Here is a 25,231-nt window from a genome sequence, read left to right as displayed (position 1 = left end):
ATATAATTTGTCACCCAATGCGGAGCAACTACAATACAGGGCTATTACAAATGATTGAAGCGATTTCATAAATTCACTGTAGCTCCATTCATTGACATATGGTCACGACACACTACAGATACGTAGAAAAACTCATAAAGTTTTGTTCGGCTGAAGCCGCACTTTAGGTTTCTGCCGCCAGAGCGCTCGAGAGCGCAGTGAGACAAAATGGCGACAGGAGCCGAGAAAGCGTATGTCGTGCTTGAAATGCACTCACATAAGTCAGTCATAACAGTGCAACGACACTTCAGGAGGAAGTTCAACAAAGATCCACCAACTGCTAACTCCATTCGGCGATGATATGCGCAGTTTAAAGCTTCTGGATGCCTCTGTAAGGGGAAATGAACGGGTCGGCCTGCAGTGAGCGAAGAAACGGTTGAACGCGTGCGGGCAAGTTTCACGCGTAGCCCGCGGAAAATTGGCTCATGCCAGAACTGGAGACCGACAGCGCCGACTTCATCTTTCAACAGGATGGTGCTCCACCGCACTTCCATCATGACGTTCGGCATTTCTTAAACAGGAGATTGGAAAACCGATGGATCGGTCGTGGTGGAGATCATGATCAGCAATTCATGTCATGGCCTCCACGCTCTCCCGACTTAACCCCATGCGATATCTTTCTGTGGGGTTATGTGAAAGATTCAGTGTTTAAACCTCCTCTACCAAGAAACGTGCCAGAACTGCGAGCTCGCATCAACGATGCTTTCGAACTCATTGATGGGGACATGCTGCGCCGAGTGTGGGAGGAACTTATCGGCTTGATGTCTGTCGAATCACTAAAGGGGCACATATCGAACATTTGTGAATGCCTAAAAAAACTGTTTGAGTTTTTGTATGTGTGTCCGAAGCATTGTGAAAATATCTCAAATAATAAAGTTATTGTAGAGCTGTGAAATCGCTTCAATCATCTGTAATAACCCTGTATATTACGAAAATTAAATGATAGCGGAACATGTGACTTTGTAAACTTCCCTGATATAATAACTTGTGACACTCCTCTCAGGTAGTCACATCAAATCAAGTTGACACAATACTTCGATGGTCCACCTGGCTGTCGATATATTTTGTCGACTTGGCTTGAAGATCGAGCTGTAAGCCCGAGAAGAGGATCAATGGCGCAACTTAGTAGATTAACTATTTAGGATTTTATACTTTAATTGTGGGGTTAAAATAACACAATTGCACTGGGGTATAAGCAACTTAAGAGTATTTCTTGTTCCTTACAGCTCCAAATTTCTTCGAGGTCGGCGACGCAGGGGCGGTGATCGAAGCGCTGATGGTGTCAGGGGTGGGGAAGCGGCTGTGCGCCGCCATGATGGAGACGGAGGGCGTGAAGCAGCTGGTGACATCTGGCGACAGGAAGTTCGACCTGCTCCTGGTAGAGGTGTTCTCGAACGACTGCTACCTGGCGTTCGCCCACAAGTACCGCGTGCCCGTGGTGGGGGCGGTGGCGCTGGGCGGTGGGCTCAGCTGGATGACCGACATGGTGGGCAACCCGTTCCCGCACGCCTACCTGCCGGAGCCCATGCTACCCCTCAGCACCGGCATGAGCTTCCTGCAGCGCATGCACAACTCGCTGTTCGGCAACTTCCTCAGGTTCTACCGGCAGTTCTATTACCTCCCGTCGCTGGACTCCATGGTTCGCCAGCATTTCAGTGACCCCGAAATGCCGTCCCTGGCAGACCTGGAGCGCAACACGTCACTCCTGCTGGTGAACACTCACGTCAGCTTCTATTACCCCCGGCCTCTGGTGCCGAACATAATAGAGGTTGGAGGCATGCACATCAAGCCTCCGAAGAAGCTACCACAGGTAAGCGGGAAAATACCGGGTGATCAAAAAGTCAGTATAAATTTGAAAACTGAATAAATCACGGAATAACGTAGATAGAGAGGTACAAATTGACACACATGCTTGGAATAACATGGGTTTTTATTAGAACAAAAGAAAAAGTACAAACGTTAAAAAATGTCGGACAGATGGCGCTTCATCTGATCAGAATAGCAATAATTAGCATAACAAAGTAAGACAAAGCAAAGATGACGTTCTTTACAGGAAATGCTCAATATATCCACCATCATTCCTCAACAATAGCTGTAGTCGAGGTATAATGTTGTGAACAGCACTGTAAATCATGTCCGGAGTTAATGGTGAGGCACTGGCGTCGGATGTTGTCTTTCAGCATCCCTAAAGATGTCGGTCGATCACGATACACTTGCGACTTCAGGTAACCCCAAAGCCAATAATCGCATGGACTGAGGTCTGGGGACCTGGGAAGCCAAGCACGACGAAAGTGGCGGCTGAGCACACGATCATCACCAAACGATGCCCGCAAGAGATCTTTCACGCGTCTAGCTGTACTTCGTTTTTTATTTGTTTTTTTTTTTTTTTTTTGTTCTAATAAAACCCCATGCCATTCCAAGCATGCGTGTAAATTTTTACCGCTCTATCTACATTGTTCCGTGGTTAATTAAGTTTTCAAATTTATACTGACTTTTTGATGACCCGGTATTTTATTTACTTTGCTTTTCATTTTCTGACTCGAGGTCTGTGGCGTGAGTCGCTACACGCATAATTCATGTGATTTTAATGAAAAAAGAGAGTAGAAACGGCGTATTCAAACAAGTAACTCACTACAATGGAAGGCTCTAAACTACAGCGAGAAATTCACATACAAAACAGCCTTTAATACCCGGCTTTGGCCAGTTATTTCTTTATCCTCATTTACATCAGACAAATAAAGGAATGAAATCAGCCTATACTGTAAAAATGAACGTATCTTACGTGCATGTATTTTAAGTGCAGGCCAGCTGCGGTGGACGAGCGGTTCTAGGCGCATCAGTCCGGAACCGCGCGAATGCTACGGTTGCAGGTTCGAATCCTGCCTCGGGCATGGATGTGTGTGATGTCCTTAGGTTAGTTAGGTTTAAGTAGTTCTAAGTTCTAGGGGACTGATGACCTCAGATGTTAAGTCTCATAGTGCTCAGAGCCATTTGAACCATTTTTTAAGTGCAGTAGTCAAAATAAACGTAACATAAAGGTTTACTGACAATACTGGACATGACAGGAAACAAAACCATGTTCCATCAGGAATGGTCCCCATTTCTACGAAAACAAAAATGAAGAAGATAAACTCAAACAAACAAAAAAGTAAAGAAAAGGAAAACGTACAAAATTTTCCACTGCAAACATTACAGTTTCTGCTCACTGTCATCTTGCATAACATGTTGATTGAAATCATCTGGCCCTCCTCATAATTGGAGACACTTTTGAATATGGTTGGGCATATTCTTTACCAAATTGTCCAGATAAACCTGTGGGATATTGTCACATTCCTCCCCAGTGGCCTCTGTGGTGCCCTGTAAGGCCTCTGGTGAGCAGGACAATTCAAAAATGGTCTTAGAATATCCCATGCTTTGTCAATGCAGTTGAGATCAGGATAATGTGGAGGTCATTCCACCTGACTAATTCTCTGCTCCACTAGGAAGGTGTTCACAAGAATGCGACGATGGGAGCGTGCATTGTAAACCATCATTGTGAATACCACTGTAATATTTTCCCCAAAGGGAGTGACAATGCATGCAAGGATGTCGTCCCGATGCTTCACACCAATCGTCCTCCCATGTATGAGCAGAACGGGTGCCCTACGGCCATACGTGGCTGGCTCTGAGCACTATGGGACTCAACTGCTGAGGTCATTAGTCCCCTAGAACTTAGAACTAGTTAAACCTAACTAACCTAAGGACAGCACACACATCCATGCCCGAGGCAGGATTCGAACCTGCGACCGTAGCGGTCTCGCGGTTCCAGACTGCAGCGCCAGAACCGCGCGGCCACTTCGGCCGGCGGCCATACGTGATCCCACTTCAAAACATCACTGAACCGCCTTGGTAAGGGTGATGGACTACGTCCTCACACACATATATCAATGTAGTCAGGGTGGAGACTCATACAGATCTCATCAGAAAAGAGCGTAGTCTACCAAGAGCGGTTTCGTGCCCATGCGACACGATTCCCTCTTCCAGTTCGATTTAGAGGAAGAGCCTCGAGAGACCTTGTGGCACGTAATGCCTGCTCATGCAGCGTATTTCGTATCGTTTGTGTCGACACCTGCACTGGTGTAGCAGTTCGGATTGCTGCTGTAGACGTGTAGTGGTGTGTTGAGGGTTTCTCCTTGCTGTTACACGCAGATATCGGTTCAACACACCTGTCGTTTTTCTTCCGCAGCCGCCTCTGTGACGATCCTCAATTGTCCCTCTCACTAGAAATTTGTTCAACATTCTAGAGACTATGCTTTGACTCGCAGAGGCATTTGCTGCAACATCCATAGTTCTCATTCTCTGCTTCATTAGAGTGACTGTATGGTGTTTCTTATCGTACGCCGGCCGCGGTGGTCTCGCGGTTCTAGGCGCGCAGTCCGGAACCGTGGGACTGCTACGGTCGCAGGTTCGAATCCTGCCTCGGGCATGGATGTGTGTGATGTCCTTAGGTTAGTTAGGTTTAAGTAGTTCTAAGTTCTAGGGGACTGATAACCACAGCAGTTGAGTCCCATAGCGCTCAGAGCCATTTGAACCATCTTATCGTACATTATTGTTGTCCCAACCATCAATGCAGCTCTCACAATGTCACACACAACACATGTACTCCAATGCTCGCAGGTCACTCAGTTTCCATAGACTGCATGTGGTGCCCCCTCCCAGTATAATCGTGGACTATTTACGGTAGTGGTAAGTTAGTATGGGACCAAACTGCCGCGCGAACCGTGACAAGACGCCTCGGATCGCACGGCTAACCCGCGCGGAGGACTGTTTACATTACAAACAAACCAGTGTATTGATATCATAACGTATTTCTGGACCACAAAGTTCAATATTAAAGTTTCGGCAATATCTAACATTTATTTTGACCACTAGAAATTATAAAGTTGTATCTTTTAGAAATACGTTGAAATATTAAAAACTACGAACCCAAAAACTTTGCAATCGTCAGTAAGAGTAGTCTTTAATTTATTTATTGGTTATTGATTTATTAATCGTTGATTTCTTATTACTCTTTTATTCTTTCACACTCCTACGGAAGAAATTCCATCAGAATCGTAACGAAACACCATAATGACCCAGAAAATTATGGATGCGACACTCTTTCCATCCCATTCCTTTCACCTCCTAGGGGAAAAATACCGTCGGCATTGTCACCACATACCATAATGACCTGAAAAATAGTAGATGTGACTCCAGTGTCAACTCTTACCCCTCGCCTTTACATGTCACTCTCTTCCCACGCCTGGCCGCTCTCTCAGGAGCGAAATGTCGCCGCGGACCGTCGCCAGTCAGCCCAATGAAACCGGGAAGCTGCAGCCTCCACACTGATACAGTTCGTTTTCTGTTACTTTCACACGTCACCCCCCTTGTACTCCCTGTACTGCGAGGGGCTTTTTACCTCCACAACAGTTTTTCGTAGAGGCTGATCCAAATGAATACCAAATTTGGTTAATATTGCTCCAAGTGTTGGAGTTAGATTTTATATTCAACCCCTAGCCCGTGACTTCACTTCAGGCTTTCCTGTCTTCACTTGCCATACCTCATACATCTCCTCGGGTGTCACTTTCTCTGTCACTAATACCGGACACTTCACAGATATTCTCTAATCCGTTGTGCTTAGTACACTTGTTACACAAGTGCCCTCCTTAACTCGCACCAGCGCTTCTGGTACATAAACTCCAGGATTTATTTCCTGTTTAGGAATAATCACCTCTGATTCATTCCTTGCATCGACTTCGATTCTAAGAATTCTCTCTTCTCTATGGCCCATTACTATTCTTTACGTCTTTTGTTTCGCTCTTGCGGTTTCCCGTCCGCACTTACTTAACCTCTGTGTCACGGCACCAACCGTAACCATATTTTCGCACTGTTTTGCAGATTCTACTGCCATCGAACCGGTCCCAACCGCGTTCGACGTGTCTTTTATTTCTGTTGTGGCTCCAACCGCTATCGAACCAGCTCCAACTGCCTTCGTTACATGTTTACTTCGTTTCACGGTTCCGACCGCAAACGAACATTTACACTTTTTCTTGGCGGCTCCAACCGCCTCCTCACTAGAATAGCTATCCCTCACGGCTACCGCCGCCATCGAACCGGCTCCGACCGTGTTCGATCTGACTTTTCTCGGTTTCGCGGATCCGACCGCAACCGAACAAGTACTTCTCTTTTCCGCGGCTCCTACCACGCTACCATTACAATTGTTTCTACAGGATGCCCTCACTGTAGACTGACGTTCCCGTGCCGTTCTTAACTCAATTCGCCTCCCACGAATCCATACACATTTTGCTCCATGATCTATCACGGAATTCTGTCTTGTTACGAAATCTCTCCCTAGCAGACCTTCAAACGGTAATATACCTCTGTCCCTATAACATGAACTGTATGTTTTACAAGCAGATCCCTTGCAGTCTGCAATTCCAACTCTTTGCTACGGTATTAGCGATCCCCCTTATCCTAATACCTTCTCTTGGGTTACATTTCCCGATGTTCCATAAACTTTCCTTTTTTACTAAACTTATTTGTGCCACACTATCTATTAAAAACTTCATTTGATTTCTTTTTCCTGTTGTACACCCTGGTTCTATAAAATCGTTTCTATTTGTGCAGTCTACTGTAAACACCTTACTGGATGTGGCGCAATGCAACTGCCTCATTGAGCTTCCTCCCAGTTTACTGGCCTCTTATTCTTTCGTTTCGCCAACTATGGGCATTCGTTACACTGTCTTGCATAATGTCCTCTATGGCTGCATATAAAACATATTACATCACTTGAATATGTACATGGTGCTTTGTGCCCTGACAAATTACACTACATCTACATCTACATCTACATTTATACTCCGCAAGCCACCCAACGGTGTGTGGCGGAGGGCACTTAACGTGCCACTGTCATTACCTCCCTTTTCTGTTCCAGTCGCGTATGGTTCGCGGGAAGAACGACTGTCTGAAAGCCTCCGTGCGCGCTCGAATCTCTCTAATTTTACATTCGTGATTTCCTCGGGAGGTATAAGTAGGGGGAAGCAATATATTCGATACCTCATCCAGAAACGCACTCTCTCGAAACCTGAACAGCAAGCTACACCACGATGCAGAGCGCCTCTCTTGCAGACTCTGCCACTTGAGTTTGCTAAACATCTCCGTAACGCTATCACGGTTACCAAATAACCATGTGACCAAACGCGCCTCTCTTCTTTGGATCTTCTCTAACTCCTCCGTCAATCCGATCTGGTACGGATCCCACACTGACGAGCAATAAGTATAGGTCGAACGAGTGTTTTGTAAGCCACCTCCTTTGTTGATGGACTACATTTTCTAAGGACTCTCCCAATGAATCTCAACCTGGTATCCGCCTTACCAACAATTAATTTTATATGATCATTCCACTTCAAATCGTTCCGCACGCATACTCCCAGATATTTTACAGAAGTAACTGCTACCAGTGTTTGTTGCGCTATCATATAATCATACAATAAAGGATCCTTCTTTCTATGTATTCGCATTACATTACATTTGTCTATGTTAAGGGTCAGTTGCCACTCCCTGCATCAATTGCCTATCCGCTGCAGATCTTCCTGCATTTCGCTACAATTTTCTAATGCTGCAACTTCTCTGTATACTACAGCATCATCCACGAAAAGCCGCATGGAACTTCCGACACTATCTACTAGGTCATTTATACATATTGTGAAAAGTAATCGTCCCATAACATTCCCTGTGGCACGCCAGAGGTTACTTTAACGTCTGTAGACGTCTCTCCATTAATAACAACATGCTGTGTTCTGTTTGCTAAAAACTCTCCAATCCAGCCACACAGCTGGCCTGATATTCCGTAGGCTCGTACTTTGTTTATCAGGCGACAGTGCGGAACGAACGCCTTCCGGAAGTCAAGGAAAATGGCATCTACCTGGGAGCCTGTATCTAATATTTACTGGGTCTCATGAACAAATCAAGCGAGTTGGGTCTCACGCGATCGCTGTTTCCGGAATCCATGTTGATTCCTACAGAGTAGATTCTGGGTTTCCAAAAACGACATCATATGCGAGCAAAAAACATGTTCTAAAATTCTACAACAGATCGACGTCAGAGATATAGGTCTATAGTTTTGCGCATCCGCTCGACGACCCTTCTTAAAGACTGGGACTACCTGTGCTCTTTTCCAATCATTTGGAACCTTCCGTTCCTCTAGAGACTTGCAGTACACGGCTGTTAGAAGGGAGGCACGTTCTTTCGCTTACTCTGTGTAGAATGGAATTGGTATCCCGTCAGGTCCAGTGGACTTTCCTCTGTTGAGTGATTCCAGTTGCTTTTCTATTCCTTGGATATTTATTTCGATGTCAGCCACTTTTTCGTTTGTGCGAGGATTTACAGAAGGAACTGCAGTGCGGTCCTTCTCTGTGAAACAGCTTTGGGAATAGGTGTTTAGTATTTCAGCTTTACGCGTGTCATCCTCTGTTTCAATGCCATCATCATCCAGGAGTGTCTGGATATGTTTCGAGCCCCTTACTGATTTAACGTAAGACCAGAACTTCCTAGGATTTTCTGTCAAGTCGGTACATAGAATTTTACTTCCGAATTCACTGAACGCTTCACGCATAACCCTCCTTACGCTAACTTTGACATCGTTTAGCTTCTGAGTACACTGAGTACACTTAGCCGGTGTCAAACTCTCTATTTCTCTACAGTGCCTCTTAAATTCTCTATTTATCTCCGCTAGCCTGTCCGCCCTTTCCTGTTCAAAGTTCGCTAGCCTGTGTGTATTTTCTTTCTGTTCCCGACGCTTTCTATCCGCGTCTTTGTCGAAAACTCGTACACGTCTGTGTGCAGGACAGTCTCTCGCCATGTGCCCTGGCTTTCCACATTTATAACCCGTTAGACTTTTAGCCTTGTCCATCCTTGGTGTTCTAACCATATTTCTCACGGTCGGCTCCTCTTTAGCCGATGCTATCGCGCTTTTCTCCGTAGCAGCAATGTCAACGGCTTCAGAGAGTGTCACGGACTCTCCTCTAGCCCTCACTAGTGTTTTGATTCTGTCGTCATAGAGTCCCTGTATGAACACTGCTCTTCCTAACTTCAACACTAGCGCATTACTCCCAGCCAATTCAGCCTATGTCACCACACCTCGAATGGCTTCTCTAAAATGACGTTGTAACGCGTCAATACGTGAACCCCACTGTGCAATGCCTTCACCTCTTTCCTGACGACCAGTTTACAAGCAAAGTAATCCAACGTGCGTTTACAAGCGTAATTTTCAACAAGTGTAGCACGTACAACGGACCAAGTGGTTGTCAAGTCTCTATCTAATAATTTACTTCTAGCCGCACCCACTACGCGCGCCTTAACAAACTTCAGTAACACACCGTGTTGTTCCGGAGCCACTAACTCAAACGCACTATTATAGTTGTCTAGAAACACGTTCAGCTGAAATTTGTGTTGTTGTTGTGGTCTTCAGTCCTGAGACTGGTTTGATGCAGCTCTCCATGCTACTCTATCCTGTGCAAGCTTCTTCATCTCTCAGTACCTACTGCAACCTACATCCTTCTGAATCTGTTTAGTGTACTCATCTCTTGGTCTCCCTCTACGATTTTTACCCTCCACGCTGCCGTCCAATACTAAACTGGTGATCCCTTGATGCCTCAGAACATGTCCTACCAACCGATCCCTTCCTCTAGTCAAGTAGTGCCACAAACTCCTCCCCAATTCTATTCAATACCTCCTCATTAGTTATGTGATCTACCCATCTAATCTTCAGCATTCTTCTGTAGCACCACATTTCGAAAGCTTCTATTCTCGTCTTGTCCAAATTAGTTATCGTCCATGTTTCACTTCCATACATGGCTACGCTCAATACAAATACTTTCAGAAACGACTTCCTGACACTTAAATCTATACTCGATGTTAACAAATTTCTCTTCTTCAGAAACGCTTTCCTTGCCATTGCCAGTCTACATTTTATATCCTCTCTCCTTCGACCATCATCAGTTATTTTGCTCCCCAAATAGCAAAACTCCTTTACTACTTTAAGTGTCTCATTTCCTAATCTAATTCCCTCAGCATCATCCGACTTAATTCGACTACATTCCATTATCCTCGTTTTGCTTTTGTTGATGTTCATCTTATATCCTCCTTTCAAGACCCTGTCCATTCCGTTCAACTGCTCTTCCAAGTCCTTTGCTGTCTCTGACAGAATTACAATGTCATCGGCGAACCTCAAAGTTTTTATTTCTTCTCCATGGATTTTAATACCTACTCCGAATTTTTCTTTCGTTTCCTTTACTGCTTGCTCAATATACAGATTGAATAACATCGGGGAGAGGCTACAACCCTGTCTCACTCCCTTCCCAACCACTGCTTCTCTTTCGTGCCCCTCGACTCTTATAACTGCCATCTCGTTTCTGTACAAATTGTAAATAGCCTTTCACTCCCTGTATTTTACCCCTGCCACCTTCAGAATTTGAAAGAGAGTATTCCAGTCAACACTGTCAAAAGCTTTCTCTAAGTCTACAAATGCTAGAAACGTAGGTTTCCCTTTCCTTAGTCTAGCTTCTAAGATAAGTCGTAGGGTCAGTATTGCCTCACGTGTTTCAATATTTCTACGGAATCCAAACTGATCTTCCCGAAGGTCAGCTTCTACCAGTTTTTCCATTCGTCTGTAGAGAATACCTATTACCATCAAAAGGATAAGGCAAGATCTTTAACGCATGACTCAAACTAATGTGTTGCGCAGTCTTATTACTGCTTGATTCTGCCTGCCCTGACTGTGGCATTTTGCACCAACAAGATTTGTCTTATCTTATTAAGTGTCTCTGTGGTCTGCGCTGATTCGTGCGCCTCTTCTCGTTGCTCGCGTCGGCTCGCTGCCACGCCTCCTTGGCCGCCTGCCTCGCTCGTCAGCCACGCACCTCGTTATCAGCTTCCAGCAGCTGACGGGCCTCTGCGGCCCTCCCAAAGACCCATAACGCCACTCCCATCTCTGGAGCTGCGTGCCGTTTACGCCTCGCCGGCGACCGCTTCCCGGGTGTCGAACCCGGGCTGTGACGGACCCTCCCAACCCGTCAAAGTCGACTTCTTCTTTCTTCTCCTCAGTACGCACCTCGTCTCAGTTTGATTGCTCAAAGCAGTCAGTCTTTTCCTGACTTCGGGCTGAGTACTGTCAAAAGTTAAAGTCGCCCTACACCTAATCCTCAAATCCGTGGCTTGGCTAACGCCGGTACTGTGTGTTAGGAACAGTAAGGCTAAGGCTTCCACAATTAGCCAACACCTACACTACTGGCCATTAAAATTGCTACACCAAGAAGGAATGCAGATGATAAACGGGTATTCATTGGACAAATATATTACACTAGAACTGACATATGATTACATTTTCACGCTATTTGGGTGCATAGATCCTGAGAAATCAGTACCCAGAACAACCACCTCTGACCGTAATTACGGCCTCAATACGCCTGGGCATTGAGTCAAACAGAGCTTGGATGGCGTGTACAGGTACAGATGACCATGCAGCTTCAACAAGATACCACAGTTCATCAAGAGTAGTGACTGGCGTATTGTGACAAGACAGTTTCTCGCCCACCATTGACCAGACGTTTTCAGTGGGTGAGACATCTGGAGAATGTGCTGCCCAGGGCAGCAGTCGAACATTTTCTGTATCCAGAAAGGCCCGTACAGGACCTGCAACATGCGGTCGTCCATTATCCTGCTGAAATGTAGTTTCGTAGGGATCCAATGAAGGGTAGAGCCACGGGTGGTAACACATCTGAAATGTAACGTCCACTGTTCAAAGTGCCGTCAATGCGAACAAGAGGTGACCGGGACGTGTAACCAATGGCACCCCATACCATCACGCCGGGTGATACGCCAGTATGGCGATGACGAATACACGCTTCCAATGCGCGTTCACCGCGATGTCGCCAAACACGGATGCGACCATCATGATGCTGTAAACAGAACCTGGATTCATCCGAAAAAATGACGTTTTGCTATTCGTGCACCCAGGTTCGTCGTTGAGTACACCATCGCAGGCGCTCCTGTCTGTGATGAAGCGTCAAGGGTAACCGCAGCCATGGTCTCCGAGCTGATAGTCCATGCTGCTGCAAACGTCGTCGAACTGTTCGTGCAGATGGTTGTTGTCTTGCAAACGCCCATCTGTTGATTCAGGGATCGAGACGTGGCTGCACGATCCGTTACAGCCATGCGGATAAGATGCCTGTCATCTCGACTGCTAGTAATACGAGGCCGTTGGGATCCAGCAGGGCGTTCCGTATTATCCTCCTGAACCCATCGATTCCATATGCTGCTAACAGTCATTGGAACTCGACCAACGCGAGCAGCAATGTCACAATACGATAAACCGCAATCGCGATAGGCTACAATCCGACCTTTATCAAAGTCGGAAACGTGATGGTACGCATTCCTCCTCCTTACACGAGGCATCACAACCACGTTTCACCAGGCAACTGCTGTTTGTGTATGAGAAATTGGTTAGAAACTTTCCTTATGTCAGGACGTTGTAGGTGTCGCCACCGGCGCCAACCTTGTGTGGATGCTCTGAAAAGCTAATCATTTGCATATCACAGCATCTTCTTCCTGTCGGTTAAATTTCGCGTCTGTAGCACGGCATCTTCGTGGTGTATCAATTTTAATGGACAGTAGTGTATTAGAAGGGATGCCTGATTTGTGCCAATCCCACACTTGGCAGCAAAAAGTGTGGGTCGCGTCTGTAGTTTCCTGCGAGCGGGTCAGTACGGGAGCTAGACGCTAAATCCAGTAATGAGGTGGCTCGTCCAACTCGAAGTCCTGGTGCTCGAAAACAAGCTGGAAATTCTTTGCAGATAAGGGAACTCGGTGGGGTAAAGGACGTATAGTTCTGGTGAAATAACTGAGTCGAAACACGAGGTAGGATAAGACCACTATCGAACCCTAAGAGGCACAAACACATTGAATGTAAGTTGTGCAGTCTTGCATGTACCCTGCGCAGCTAAGTGCCACGAGAAAGTACAGGGTGGCGCACGATATGTGTTGCCAATTGTTTCTTTCACAATTTACGACGCACATTAGATATCCCGCTGGGATCTCTACAGCAGTACCAGCAGAGCTTGGAAAAACAAATGAGTTACGAAATGACGTGCAATTCACGATACTGCCGCTAGGAGACTAGTAAGCAGCAATGGCTGACAATGGAAGACTGAAGACACAGCAACGATCGGCAATTGTGTTACTTTTTCATGAAACGAAAAGCCTTGGGACTTAGAGGCGTTTTCTCCAACAGTTATCACACGATGGGTCCCTTGCAAGAAAACCACCCACAGGTTGTACGACAAATTTGCACAGGAAGGTACAGTATTGGAAGCGAAGCGACCTCGGCCTAAGCCTGTTTGTTCGCCGGAGAATATTGAAGCGGTACGAGTTGCTGTACAGAGAAGTCCCGGGAAATCGTGAAAAAAGGCAGGAGTGCAACTGGGAATATCCAGATGCTCCGTTCAACGCATTCTTAAAAGTGACCTCCATATGTACCCATACAAGATGACCTGTGCGCAGAAGCTCACTGAAGAACACAAACAGCAGACACAACTGTTTGCTCAGTGGGCGGAAGATAGGGAAGAAACTCTCAACATCTTTTGGTTTTCAGTCGAGGCGCATTTTCATTTAGACGGTGTGGTTAACAAACGAAATGTACCCTTTAGGGCCACTGAAAATCCACAAGTGCTTCATGAACGACAACATTATGCTCCGGGGATTACAGCGTGTGCAGAAATTTCCAGCTTATTGGACCCTTTTTCTTTGAAGAAACTGTGAACGGAGAGGCTTCGCAATAGCTTCATTCCACAGCTTCTTGCTACTGCCTTGCCTTTCAACGCGCAGTGGTTCATGCAAGATGGAGCAAGGCCACATACTGCAAACACTGTGTTGGAGATTTTACACGAGCATTTCGACATGCGGATCATTTCACTCAGGTTTCCAGGTCGCTTTAATGACGGACAAAATTGGCCCCCCAGTAGTCCAGACCTCAATCCATGTGACTTTTTTCTTTGGGGGTACCTAAAGGAAAAAATTTTCCCGAAACGTCCACGTGACTTAATGGAGCTCAGAAGACTTATTCTTCAAGCTTGCAGTGAAATTACGGAAGACAGGTGCCATAGGGTAATCACTAACTTCAATGTTCGTTTGAAGGAAGTTAGGAAACGAAATGGTGGACATATTGAGCATGTGCTGAGTTAGAACAAATCTCCACGGACGGCTCTTCATTGTAGTATATGTTCCTTTCAGATTGTATTGACAATAAAGTTTATATTCAAAAACAAAATGGTAACACATTTCGTGCGCCACCCTGTAAGTCCCGTCCCGAATGCAGAGTAACACAGGTCCAGCGTCTGAGGCAACTGCCGAAGGAATCTCCCAGCAACACCAGCGGCCCTGCTTATATAGGCTCGTCTGATGCAATCCCCCGCCATCACTCGCGTCTACCGTGTCCTGTCGTCCTTCTAGAACGTTCTGTCGTAGCTGGTCACATAGCTCCAGTGTCCCTTACCACAAAAACGCAACCTATCCTGCTTCCCAGCGCCCTGGCTGACGTTAGGTTGCTTTCCTGCAGGTTCATCTTATGCAACCTTACGCATTTCTACTCACATCCGCGACCCATTCGCGACACCACACTATACAATAAACGAACAAAGACGTTGATGGTCAACTTGCCGTAACCAGTGGCGACTGACTATACTCCAGTAATGCATGTTATGCCGGATAACTCTACCATGGTTTGTGAATGTAGACTCATCGGAAGATAGTATTTTGGCAAAGAACGCGAGGGTCCTCTGCATTTATTGGCGTGCCCATTCACAAAACACTACCCTGTAATGGAAATCGGCGGCATGAAGTTCTTGATGCAGTGTCATGTGGTACGGATGATACTTGTGACTATGCAGTATTGTGGCAATACAACCGACGGACACACTGGAATCGCCGTGTAATTGCTGGGCCCTTATCTGTGGGCTGTGGTGCACTGCCGCTTGTTCATCTACTTCATTAGCTTCTTCTGTAACATGTCTGTTTCATTTTCTTTTCCCAGTCTGCACGCTGTCATCAGGCACAAAGGCGTTCACAATCTTAAAGAATGAACGAGAGCGAGCTTTCTCTGGAAAACGCTCGACATGCAAGGCAACAGCAATCAATATTTCTCCTACAGTCTCGGTAAATCAGGATCATTTCAGGACTTTCTTCTATGGTTGCAACATTCATCGTCCACTAGCCGGCGGGTGTGGCCGAGCGGTTCTAGGCGCTACAGTCTGGCACCGCGCGACCGCTACGGTCGCAGGTTCGAATCCTGCCTCGGGCATGGATGTGTGTGCTGTCCTTAGGTTAGTTAGGTTCAAACGGTTCTGAGCACTATGGGACTTAACATCTGTGGTCATCAGTCCCCTAGAACTTAGAACTACTTAAACCTAACTAACCTAAGGACATCACACACATCCATGCCCGAGGCAGGATTCGAACCTGCGACCGTAGCGGTTAGTTAGGTTTAAGTAGTTCTAAGTTCTAGGGGACTGATGACCTCAGATGTTAAGTCCCATAGTGCTCAGAGCCATTTTGAACCATCGTCCACTTGCAGGTCTCTTCTCCAAATGATAGGTAGGTGTGAACGCAATAAACATTGCGCAAGTGTTGTAATGCTTAGAGCCGTTATCTGTTCTACGTCTGCACTATAAGTGAGCTCCGGTCCCAGTGTACGGCCTGTTATGATACGTCGTAGTTCGCTACATGGCCACGGTGGCGCGTCGAAAAATCCCTGTTCGTTATGTGGGAAGAATGCAACGTTGGGAATAGTGTTCCCAGTAAGAAGTTACGAAATAGGAACACTGGCCTGTACTGTCCTCGCAGCATGGAGGTGCGATCCCACGTACCATTGGACACTGAAGAGTCATTGCCTAATACGTGGTAAATTAGGATTGTGTATTCCTCCGATTACAGCGCCGTCTATGGTGAAACGAAGAAAATGCCTCAGACAAAACGTATGTAGATTTTGCAGTGGAATAGTAGCCTGTAATAAACAATGGGGGTGTCCCCCCCCCCCCGTTGGATGTCCCCCTCCGAGACAAACAAATCGAAATTTTAATATTTTTTATACTATGTGTAGTTTTCGAAATATCTAAATGTCTTCAGTTAAATGAAGACCTTTACGTATTTTACCAATGTCTCCAGAATATATTATGCATATAGGAGTAACGACAGTAATTTTAAGTTGAGATTACAATTTTAAATTCAATTGGAAATAAATCCTGTGTCGCTTTTATATATTATTTCTATTTATGACAAATATAAGAATCAATTATCCTTTCAAATTTACGTTTTCGATTTTGTTAGATAGTGTCATGAATTTATTGAGAGTATCGTATTATGCAGTATGTGACAGAAAGAACCACTAACCAGTTATGTTAAAAGCTTCAGTCTACAGTGTGTGGCAGAGGGTACTTGTTGCGGATATTAGCGATTTTTCTGATGGAGCAGTTTTGTGCAAACAACGTCGATTACCAAGTTTGATTCAACGGTAATGAATCATGGACTCTTAATGTGAAAACAGTCAGAAACCGAATGTTGCTCAGCGAGCGGATGAGAGATTGTTGTTGGGAATTACTTGCAAAAAGAGGAAAACAAACAAATGCATCGTGGATGAGATTGTAACGATAATGATGGATGGTTTTGTGGGACTCGTAGCCAGGTGGATGGATGGAATGTGAGTCGACAAAACTGTTGCTGGATTACAATTGAAAGGGAAAACTCGAGGGAGCGACCTAGTGGAAGTTGGGTATATTAAAATATTAAATGTGCAGGTGTAACGTGGATGCACAGAGCCCGGCAGGTCTAGAGGAGTCCTTTATTCAGCAGTTGATATCAGGTGGTGGATGATGATTTCTGATATTCACTCTCTCTCGCAGAATAGTTGTCTGATCTGTTTTAATAATTGGTCTCCTAGAATTTCTGCTGTCCATCTCGTTATTCTGATAATCTAATTTATCTGAACATGAAGATAGTTTGTCTCTGCACCACGCCAGAGCATAACCACTTTCTCTTCATCCTGTATCGAAATTTCAGTTCTTGAACGATTCACTTCTAAAGTTCAGATATATTTCTTACACCTCCGATTTCAGAGGGCGTGAATCATCATTATTAGAATTAGCATAAGTATTATCAATTGGCATAAAGCAAATGCGAAATACACCTGACAGTAACACTACCCAGGATTTCTTATTTTATCACCAACGGATACTTCTGAGATGCCTAGATATGGTGTAGGTGGATCCCAGAATATCTACTTATAGTTAGCAGGTAGACATTTCACAAATGCAAATTGCTTTCAAGTGCCCGCCGAGATGCTTTGTTGCACCACCTGTCCATCTGAGACTGTATAGGTCCTCGCCGATCCTGATCCATCGTTTGTTGTACTTTCAACAGCTACGTCCATCTCTTTCTTCCACATAGTCTGCTAGTGCATGTTTTCCTTTTCCGAACTGACAAAACTCCAAAACTTCTCTACCACCTATTTCCTGGTTAACCACACTATGTCCGAATTATTGCGAAGTTGCAACGCGTGATAACTCGCCATGACTTTTCTATTCTTTTCTTGAGTGCAATGTCGAGCACTGCGGAGAGTCCAGAACAAGCAGCGTATCTGATGACGGGATGACACCGACATTCTGGGCCTTGATGGTATTTCCACCATTCAGCTTGTTTTCAAAAAAATTTTTCTGATGCTGTGGATGTCTTCTTTGCCGAGCACGATTCTCACGTAAGGTACCTATGGTTGATTTAGTACTGTTGCAAGATACCGATTTTTTTATGAGCTGCAGACTGATGGCTGATTATTGTTATTGTTATTTGACTGATATATCACGACATTGCAGTGATTTCATAATTTCGGGGCCGATACATCCAAAACATTAGATACACAAAAATACATTGTTTCCAGTAGTGTTCATAGGGAAAAGCGCTACTACTGGTGCAAACACAGCTGTTACTGCAAAAATACTAACATAAGTCATATTATTATTATTGGTATTAATTATTACTTTTATGATTGGTATTTCAATATGTACGCAACTAAAATATTTCTCCAGTGATTTAGAAATAGTTTTAGCAGCAAAAAAAGAAAGAGCCGAATGTGTAATCTGCTCAGCTTGTTGTTGTTGTGGTCTTCAGTCCAGAGACTGGTTTGATGCAGCTCTCCATGCTACTCTATCCTGTGCAAGCTTCATCTCCCAGTACCTACTGCAGCCTACATCCTTCTGAATCTGCTTACTGTATTCATCTCTTGGCCTCCCTCTACGATTTTTACCCTCCACGCTGCCTTCCAACACTAAATTGGTGATCGCTTGATGCCTCAGAACATGTCCTACCAACCGATCCGTTCTTCTAGTCAAGTTGTGCCACAAACTCCTCTTCTCCCCAATTCTATTCAATACCTCCTCATTAGTTATGTGATCTACCCATCTAATCTTCAGCATTCTTCTGTAGCACCACACTTCGACAGCTTCTAATCTCTTCTTGTCTAAACTATTTATCGCCCACGTTTCACTTCCATACATGGCTACACTCCATACAAATACTTTCAGAAAGGACTTCCTGACACTTAAACCTATACTCGATGTTAAGAAATTTCTCTTATTCACAAACGCTTTCCTTGCATTGCCAGTCTACATTTTATATCCTCTCTACTTCGACCATCATCAGTTATTTTGCTCCCCAAATTCACTATTTTAAGCGTCTCATTTCCTAATCTAATTCCCTCAGCATCAGCCGATTTAATTCGACTACATTCCATTATTCTCGTTTTTCTTTTGTTGATATTCACCTTATATCCTCCTTTCAAGACACTGTCCATTCCATTCAACTGCTCTTCCAAGTCCTTTGCTTTCTCTGACAGAATTACAATGTCATCGGCAAACCTCAAAGTTTTTATTTCTTCTCCATGGATTTTAATACCTACTCTGAAATTTTCTTTTGTTTCCTTTACTGCTTGCTCAATATACAGATTGAATGACATCGGGGAGAGGCTAGAACCCTTTCTCATTCCCTTCCCAACCACTGCTTCCCTTTCATGTCCCTCGACTCTTATAACTGCCATCTGGTTTCTATACAAATTGTAAATAGTCTTACGCTCCCTGTATTTGACCCCATCCACCTGCTCTGCTTAAGTAAACCAATTAGAAAATCAATAAAAATGTCATAGAAGCAATTACTACAGTCTCTGGTAGACAGTGAAAAGTATAGTATGATTCTGAGAGGGCATCTGCGAATTTCAGGAAAAAAATGGAGGAAGGAGGAGATCATCATAGACTTAACTTGTAAATCTCGCCACACATAATCGTAAGGTCAGAAACAAGTGCACCCAAGGGGCGTGTAGTTATTTTCTTTTTTTCGTTAATTTTATCCATAATTGTAATAACGTAGTAACGTATTTCTTAACTTTCCAGGACCTGCAGAAGTTCATGGATGACGCAAAAGATGGAGTCATATTCTTCAGCTTGGGCAGTAACATCAAGAGCTCAGACATTCCCGAGAAACAAAAGGCGGCGATTCTCAGCGTGTTCTCCAAACTGAAGCAGAAAGTTCTGTGGAAGTTTGATCTGGAAAGTATGCCCAACCAGCCAGCGAATGTAAAACTGAACAAATGGTTTCCCCAAAATGATCTGCTCAGTAAGTACGCAAGAGAAACTTATATTCGTGATAGAAAAACAGATGAAATTTTATCATTTTCGGTTATATGTGTAATGACTGGGCTTTAAGAGAACGTAAAACAGAAAAAAGGAAAACGCCACCCGTGCGATACTTTCGCACAGTAATAGTTTTAAATAATGACAGTATTTGTGATAAATGAAGTCGTTGGGATAAGGATAGTTGCGGGAATGAAGAGAAAACAGTTTCAAAAATGACGACTTGAAATAAATGATATGAAATAATAATAATGAATTTATGATACGCCCTTGTATATATATTGCCTTGTGTCCTGAAATGTTTCCTGAAATCGGTGTGTTTGTCCTGGCTTGCAAGATGGGCAGAGATCGGGGACTGTCAGTAGGGCCACACCACCTGTATCTGTAACTCGACAAACACTTTCAGTTACACTAAGCACGTTAGGCTGTAGTAACAATAGGTAAATTCTGGGTGAAAATGAGAAATATGTTTGTCGTTCCGGAATGTATATTCGTTTAGAAAAGTCATCTTGTACGACGGGCGGGGGTAACGGACTACCACAGTGATCACGGTTATTATGTATGACACTGCTGTACAGAAATTATCCAGTTAATAAGTACTTTAAAACAAATCAAATGGTATATATAATAAGATAATATACACTAAAGGGCTATAGAAACTGGTATAGGCATGTGTATTCAAATAAAGATAGGTGTAAAACAAGCAGAATACGGTGCTGCGGTCGGCAACGCCTATATAAGACAACAAGTGTCTAGCGCTGCTGCTACAATCGCAGGTTATCAAGATTCAAGTGAGTCTGAACGTGGTGCTATGGTCGGCGCGTTAGCGATGGGACACGGCATCTCCGAGGCAGCGACGAAGTGGGCATTTTCCGGTACGACCATTTCATGACTGTACCGTGAATATTAGGAATCCGGTAAAACATCAAATCTCCGACATTGCTGAGACCTGAAAAAGATCCTACAAGAACGGGACCAACGACGACCGAAGAAATTCGTTCAACGTGACAGAAGTGAAACTCTTCCGCAAATCGCTGCAGATTTCACTGCTGGGCCATCAATAAGTAGCAGCGTGCGAACCATTCAACGAAACGTCATCGATATGGGCTTTCGGAGCTACTCGTGCACCCTTGATGACTGCTCGACACAAAGCTTTACGCCTCGCCTGTTCGCGTCAACACCGACACTGTACTGTTGATGACGAAACATGTTGCCTGGTCGGACGAGTCTCGTTTCAAACTGTATCCAGCGAATGGACGTGTAGGAGTATGGAGAGAACCTCATAAATCCATGGACCTTGCGTGTTAGCAGGGAACTGTTCAATCTGGTGGGTGCTCTGCAGTGGTGTGGGGTGTGTACCGTTGGAGTGATATGGGACTCGTGATACGTCTAGATACGACTCTGACAGGTGACACGTACTGATTACCTGCATCCAGTCATGTCCATTGGGCACTCCGGCGGATTTGGACAATTCCAGCACGACAGTACGACACCCCACACGTAAATAATTCCTACAGAGTGGCTCCAGGAACACTTTTCTGAGTTTAAACACTTCTGTTGGCCACCAAACTCCGCAGACATGAACGTTATTGAGCATATCTGGGATGCCTTGCAACGTGCTGTTCAGAAGAGATCTCTAGCCCCTCGTACTCTTACAGATTTATGGACAGCCCTGCAGGATCCATGGTGTCATTTCGTTCCAGCACTACTTCAGTCGATTACATGCTACGCCGTGTTGTGGCATTTCTGCGTGCTCGCGGGGGCCCTACGCAATATCTGGCAAGTGTACCAGTTTCTTTGGCTCTTTAGTGTAAGTGAGGAATATGACCGCCACGTCTCACGAAGTTTATATACAATAGGTAGCTTATTCATTAAGGCATTAAGCTGATCACATCGCTGAGTTTATCGCATGCTGTCTTTACTTTGCTATACGGTTCGGAATACACTCTTGGTACTTGTTTTTGACTGTTCTCGCGAGCTCACGATCTCTTAAGTATTCTCACAGTTAGTGGAAGTATGAGGGTCATATTTTAGTCTTTTCATGTTTTCTGCGACGAAAGTACAGGATTGTGAGTTTAACGACTGTACCTTCGCCACTCTCCCGTGCGTAGGATACTCGAACATTACAAAACCATTAAACTCCGATCCCTTAAAGATTCAAACTCGCACGTAAGAAACAGCTTCAATCGACTGGTTACAGATGATTTAGTGTTAAAAATTTAATTTAAGCATGTAAGCGAGAAATGTTTTAGCAAAGATTTGAAATTGTGCTTGAAATTCGTTAAAAGTGTCTAAGTGCTGTGATTACGAAACACTGCATGAATACGAACTGGGTAATCTGCGTTGCGTCTTAAAGCAGAAGCTAGTTTATCACGCATCTGAATGTTTATGACGTCATATCTCCTGAACTGCAAAGGGTGGACAAAAATACGGAAACATGGCGAGAAATACATGCTTGACCATAAATGTAGTTACTAACAAGGGAACCTCCCCATCGCACCCCCCTCTGATTTAGTTATAAGTTGGCACAGTGGATAGGCCTTGAAAAACTGAACGCAGATCAATCGAGAAAACAGGAAGAAGTTATGTGCAACTATGAAAAAAAAGCAAAATATACAAACTGAGTAGTCCATGAGCAAGATAGGCAACATTAAGGTACATATCAGCTCAGGAACGCCATGGTCCCGTGGTTAGCGTGAGCAGCTGCTGATCAAAAGGTCCTTGGTTAAAGTCTTTCCTCGAGTGAAAAGTTTCAATTTTTTATATTCAGACAATTATAATCCGTCCATCCGATGCGAGGTAACTGCGCCGTAGTATGAGGACGCTACACCTAAACAAGAAAACCTAACTCGGGCAAGGTAGAAGAATCTTTTTACCCATTCGCCAACTGCACAACATATTCCTGTCATGTGACGCACATGCCGTCACTAGTGTCGTATAGAATATACCAGACGTGTTTTCCTGTGGAGGAATCGGTTGACCTATGACCTTGCGAGCAAATGTTTTCGGTTCCCATTGGAGAGGCACGTCCTCTCGTCTACTAATCGCACGGTTTTGCGGTGCGGTCGCAAAACACAGACACTAAACTAATTACAGTGAACAGAGCCGTCAATGAACGAACGGACTAATCATAACTTTGCGAGAATAAAGAAAGTAAAATTTTCACACGACGGAAGACTTGGACCAAGGACCTATCGTTCGGTAGCTGCGCACGCTAACCACGGGACCACGACGCTCCTGTTCTCGTACTCTCCTTAATGTTGCCTATGTTGCGCATAGACTACTCTGTTTGTATATTTTGCTTATTTTTTCATAGTTCCACACAACTTCTTCCTGTTTTCTCGATTGATCTGTGTTCAGTTTTTCAAGGCCTATCCACTGTGCCAACTTATAACTACATCTGAGGGGGGTGCGATGGGGAGGTTCCCTTGTAAGGAATCCTGCTCGTGGCGCTGTTGACCTTGACCACGAACAGAACCTATGCAATGTCTTCAATACGTTGCAAGTGTCAGTCGTGTGTGTGTGTGAAATCATATGGGACTTAACTGCTAAGGTCATCAGTCCCTAACCTTACACACTACTTTACCTAAATTATCCTAAGGACAAACACACACACACATGCCCGAGGGAGGACTCGAACCTCCGCCGGGACCAGCCGCACAGTCCGTGACTGCAGCGCCAAAGACCGCTCGGCTAATCCCGCGCGGCTGTCAGTCGTGATCGGAAGAGTGTTCTGTGTAGTTGTGTGCGCATTCTGTCGGTGCTAAGTGCATTCGAACGTGGGCAAATTGTTGGTACTCGTGTGGTTGATACGTCCTTAACCAAGGCAGCCGAAGCACCGCATAGAAAGATTTACTCCGCACACCGGGACAATCGAAAAACATCGTCCGCTAAGTTACAAAGAGGAATAAAGTGCCTGTTAGTGACCGTGACGGACGGTCATTAAAGTGGACCGTGACAAAAAATAAGAGAATGGCAGTTGCAAAACTCACTAAACACGAAGGGAGCTTCAGAAGCTGGGAATTTTAAGACTAGCTGGAATACTGGGTGATCAAAAAGTCAGTATAAATTTGAAAACTTAATAAACCACGGAATGATGTAGATAGAGAGGTAAAAATTGACACACATGCTTGGAATGACATGGCATTTTATTAGAACCAAAAAAAAAAAAAAACACCCCATATTGCTAGACGCGTGAAAGATCTCTTGCGGGCGTCGTTTGGTGATGATCGTGTGCTGAGCCGCCACTTTCGTCATGCTTGGCCTCCCAGGTCCCCAGACCTCAGTCCGTGCGATTATTGGCTTTGGGGTTACCTGAAGTCGCAAGTGTATCGTGATCGACCGACATCTCTAGGGATGCTGAAAGACAACATCCGACGCCAGTGCCTCACCATAACTCCGGACATGCTTTACAGTGCTGTTCACAACATTATTCCTCGACTACAGCTATTGTTGAGGAATGATGGTGGACATATTGAGCATTTCCTGTAAAGAACATCATCTTTGCTTTGTCTTACTTTGTTATGCTAATTATTGCTATTCTGATCAGATGAAGCGCCATCTGTCGGACATATTTTGAAAGTTTTTTTTTTTTTTTTTTTTTTTTTTTTTTTTTTTTGTTCTAATGAAACCCCATGTCATTCCAAGCATGTGGGTCAATTTGTACCTCTCTATCTATATTATTCCGTGATTTATTCAGTTTTCAAATTTATACTGACTTTTTGATCACCCGGTATTTAATTTCACACTGTTTCAAATTTCTAGACGAGTTCCCCTCACAAGAGCGAAACATGGCGTGGGTTCGGTAATAATTTGGGCTGCTATGTCGTGGTATTCCATGGGCCCCATAGTTACGGTGCTGGGGCGCATTACTTCCAAGGAGCCTCGAGATGACTGGGTGTTGTGTGTCTTTCATCATCATTTCATCCTCACTCACTCGCAAGTCGCCGTAGTGGCGTTAAAGAACTTGTGGAGCGGCGGCCGAACCGCCCTCCGAGAGGGGTCTCCCGGCCACCAATGCCATACGCTCATTATTATTTTTACTTCCAAGAAACGATTACGCGACCATTCTGCCATCAGATCCATCCCATGAGTAGAATACGAGGGCCTTTTAAAAATTTAAATTCGGCTAACAATTGAACGAAATATTGAAAGTTAAATTTTTGTTGCGCCTGGGAGCCGTTAGATTGGTTCAAAAATGGTTCAAATGGCTCTGAGCACTATGCGACTTAACTTCTGAGGTCATCAGTCGCCTAGAACTTAGAACTAATTAAACCTAACTAACCTAAGGACATCACACACATCCATGCCCGAGGCAGGATTCGAACCTGCGACCGTAGCGGTCACGCGGTTCCAGACTGAAGCGCCTTTAACCGCACGGCCACACCGGCCGGCGTTAGATTGGTAACCAGTAAATTGATAAGGGTTCCCTGGCCGGGGTTACAAGTTAG

At 44.7% G+C, this 25,231-nt stretch overlaps 1 protein-coding gene across 2 annotated transcripts in view; it reads left to right on the top strand.

The window, feature by feature from the left end:
- LOC126203873 (UDP-glucosyltransferase 2-like) overlaps positions 1 to 25,231 on the top strand; it is a 124,967-nt gene that overhangs the window by 71,218 nt on the left and 28,518 nt on the right. For both annotated transcript variants that reach the window (XM_049938252.1, XM_049938253.1), the window contains exons 3-4: positions 1,266 to 1,849; positions 19,542 to 19,764. In XM_049938252.1, the coding sequence (XP_049794209.1) occupies positions 1,266 to 1,849; positions 19,542 to 19,764 (807 nt within the window). The remainder of the gene's footprint in view (positions 1 to 1,265; positions 1,850 to 19,541; positions 19,765 to 25,231) is intronic.

Source organism: Schistocerca nitens, chromosome 9 (assembly GCF_023898315.1).
Source record: "Schistocerca nitens isolate TAMUIC-IGC-003100 chromosome 9, iqSchNite1.1, whole genome shotgun sequence".
In the NCBI taxonomy this organism is placed as follows: domain Eukaryota; kingdom Metazoa; phylum Arthropoda; class Insecta; order Orthoptera; family Acrididae; genus Schistocerca; species Schistocerca nitens.
The sequence above is the reverse complement of the archived record's forward strand: the minus strand, read 5'-3'. Positions and strand labels throughout refer to the sequence as shown.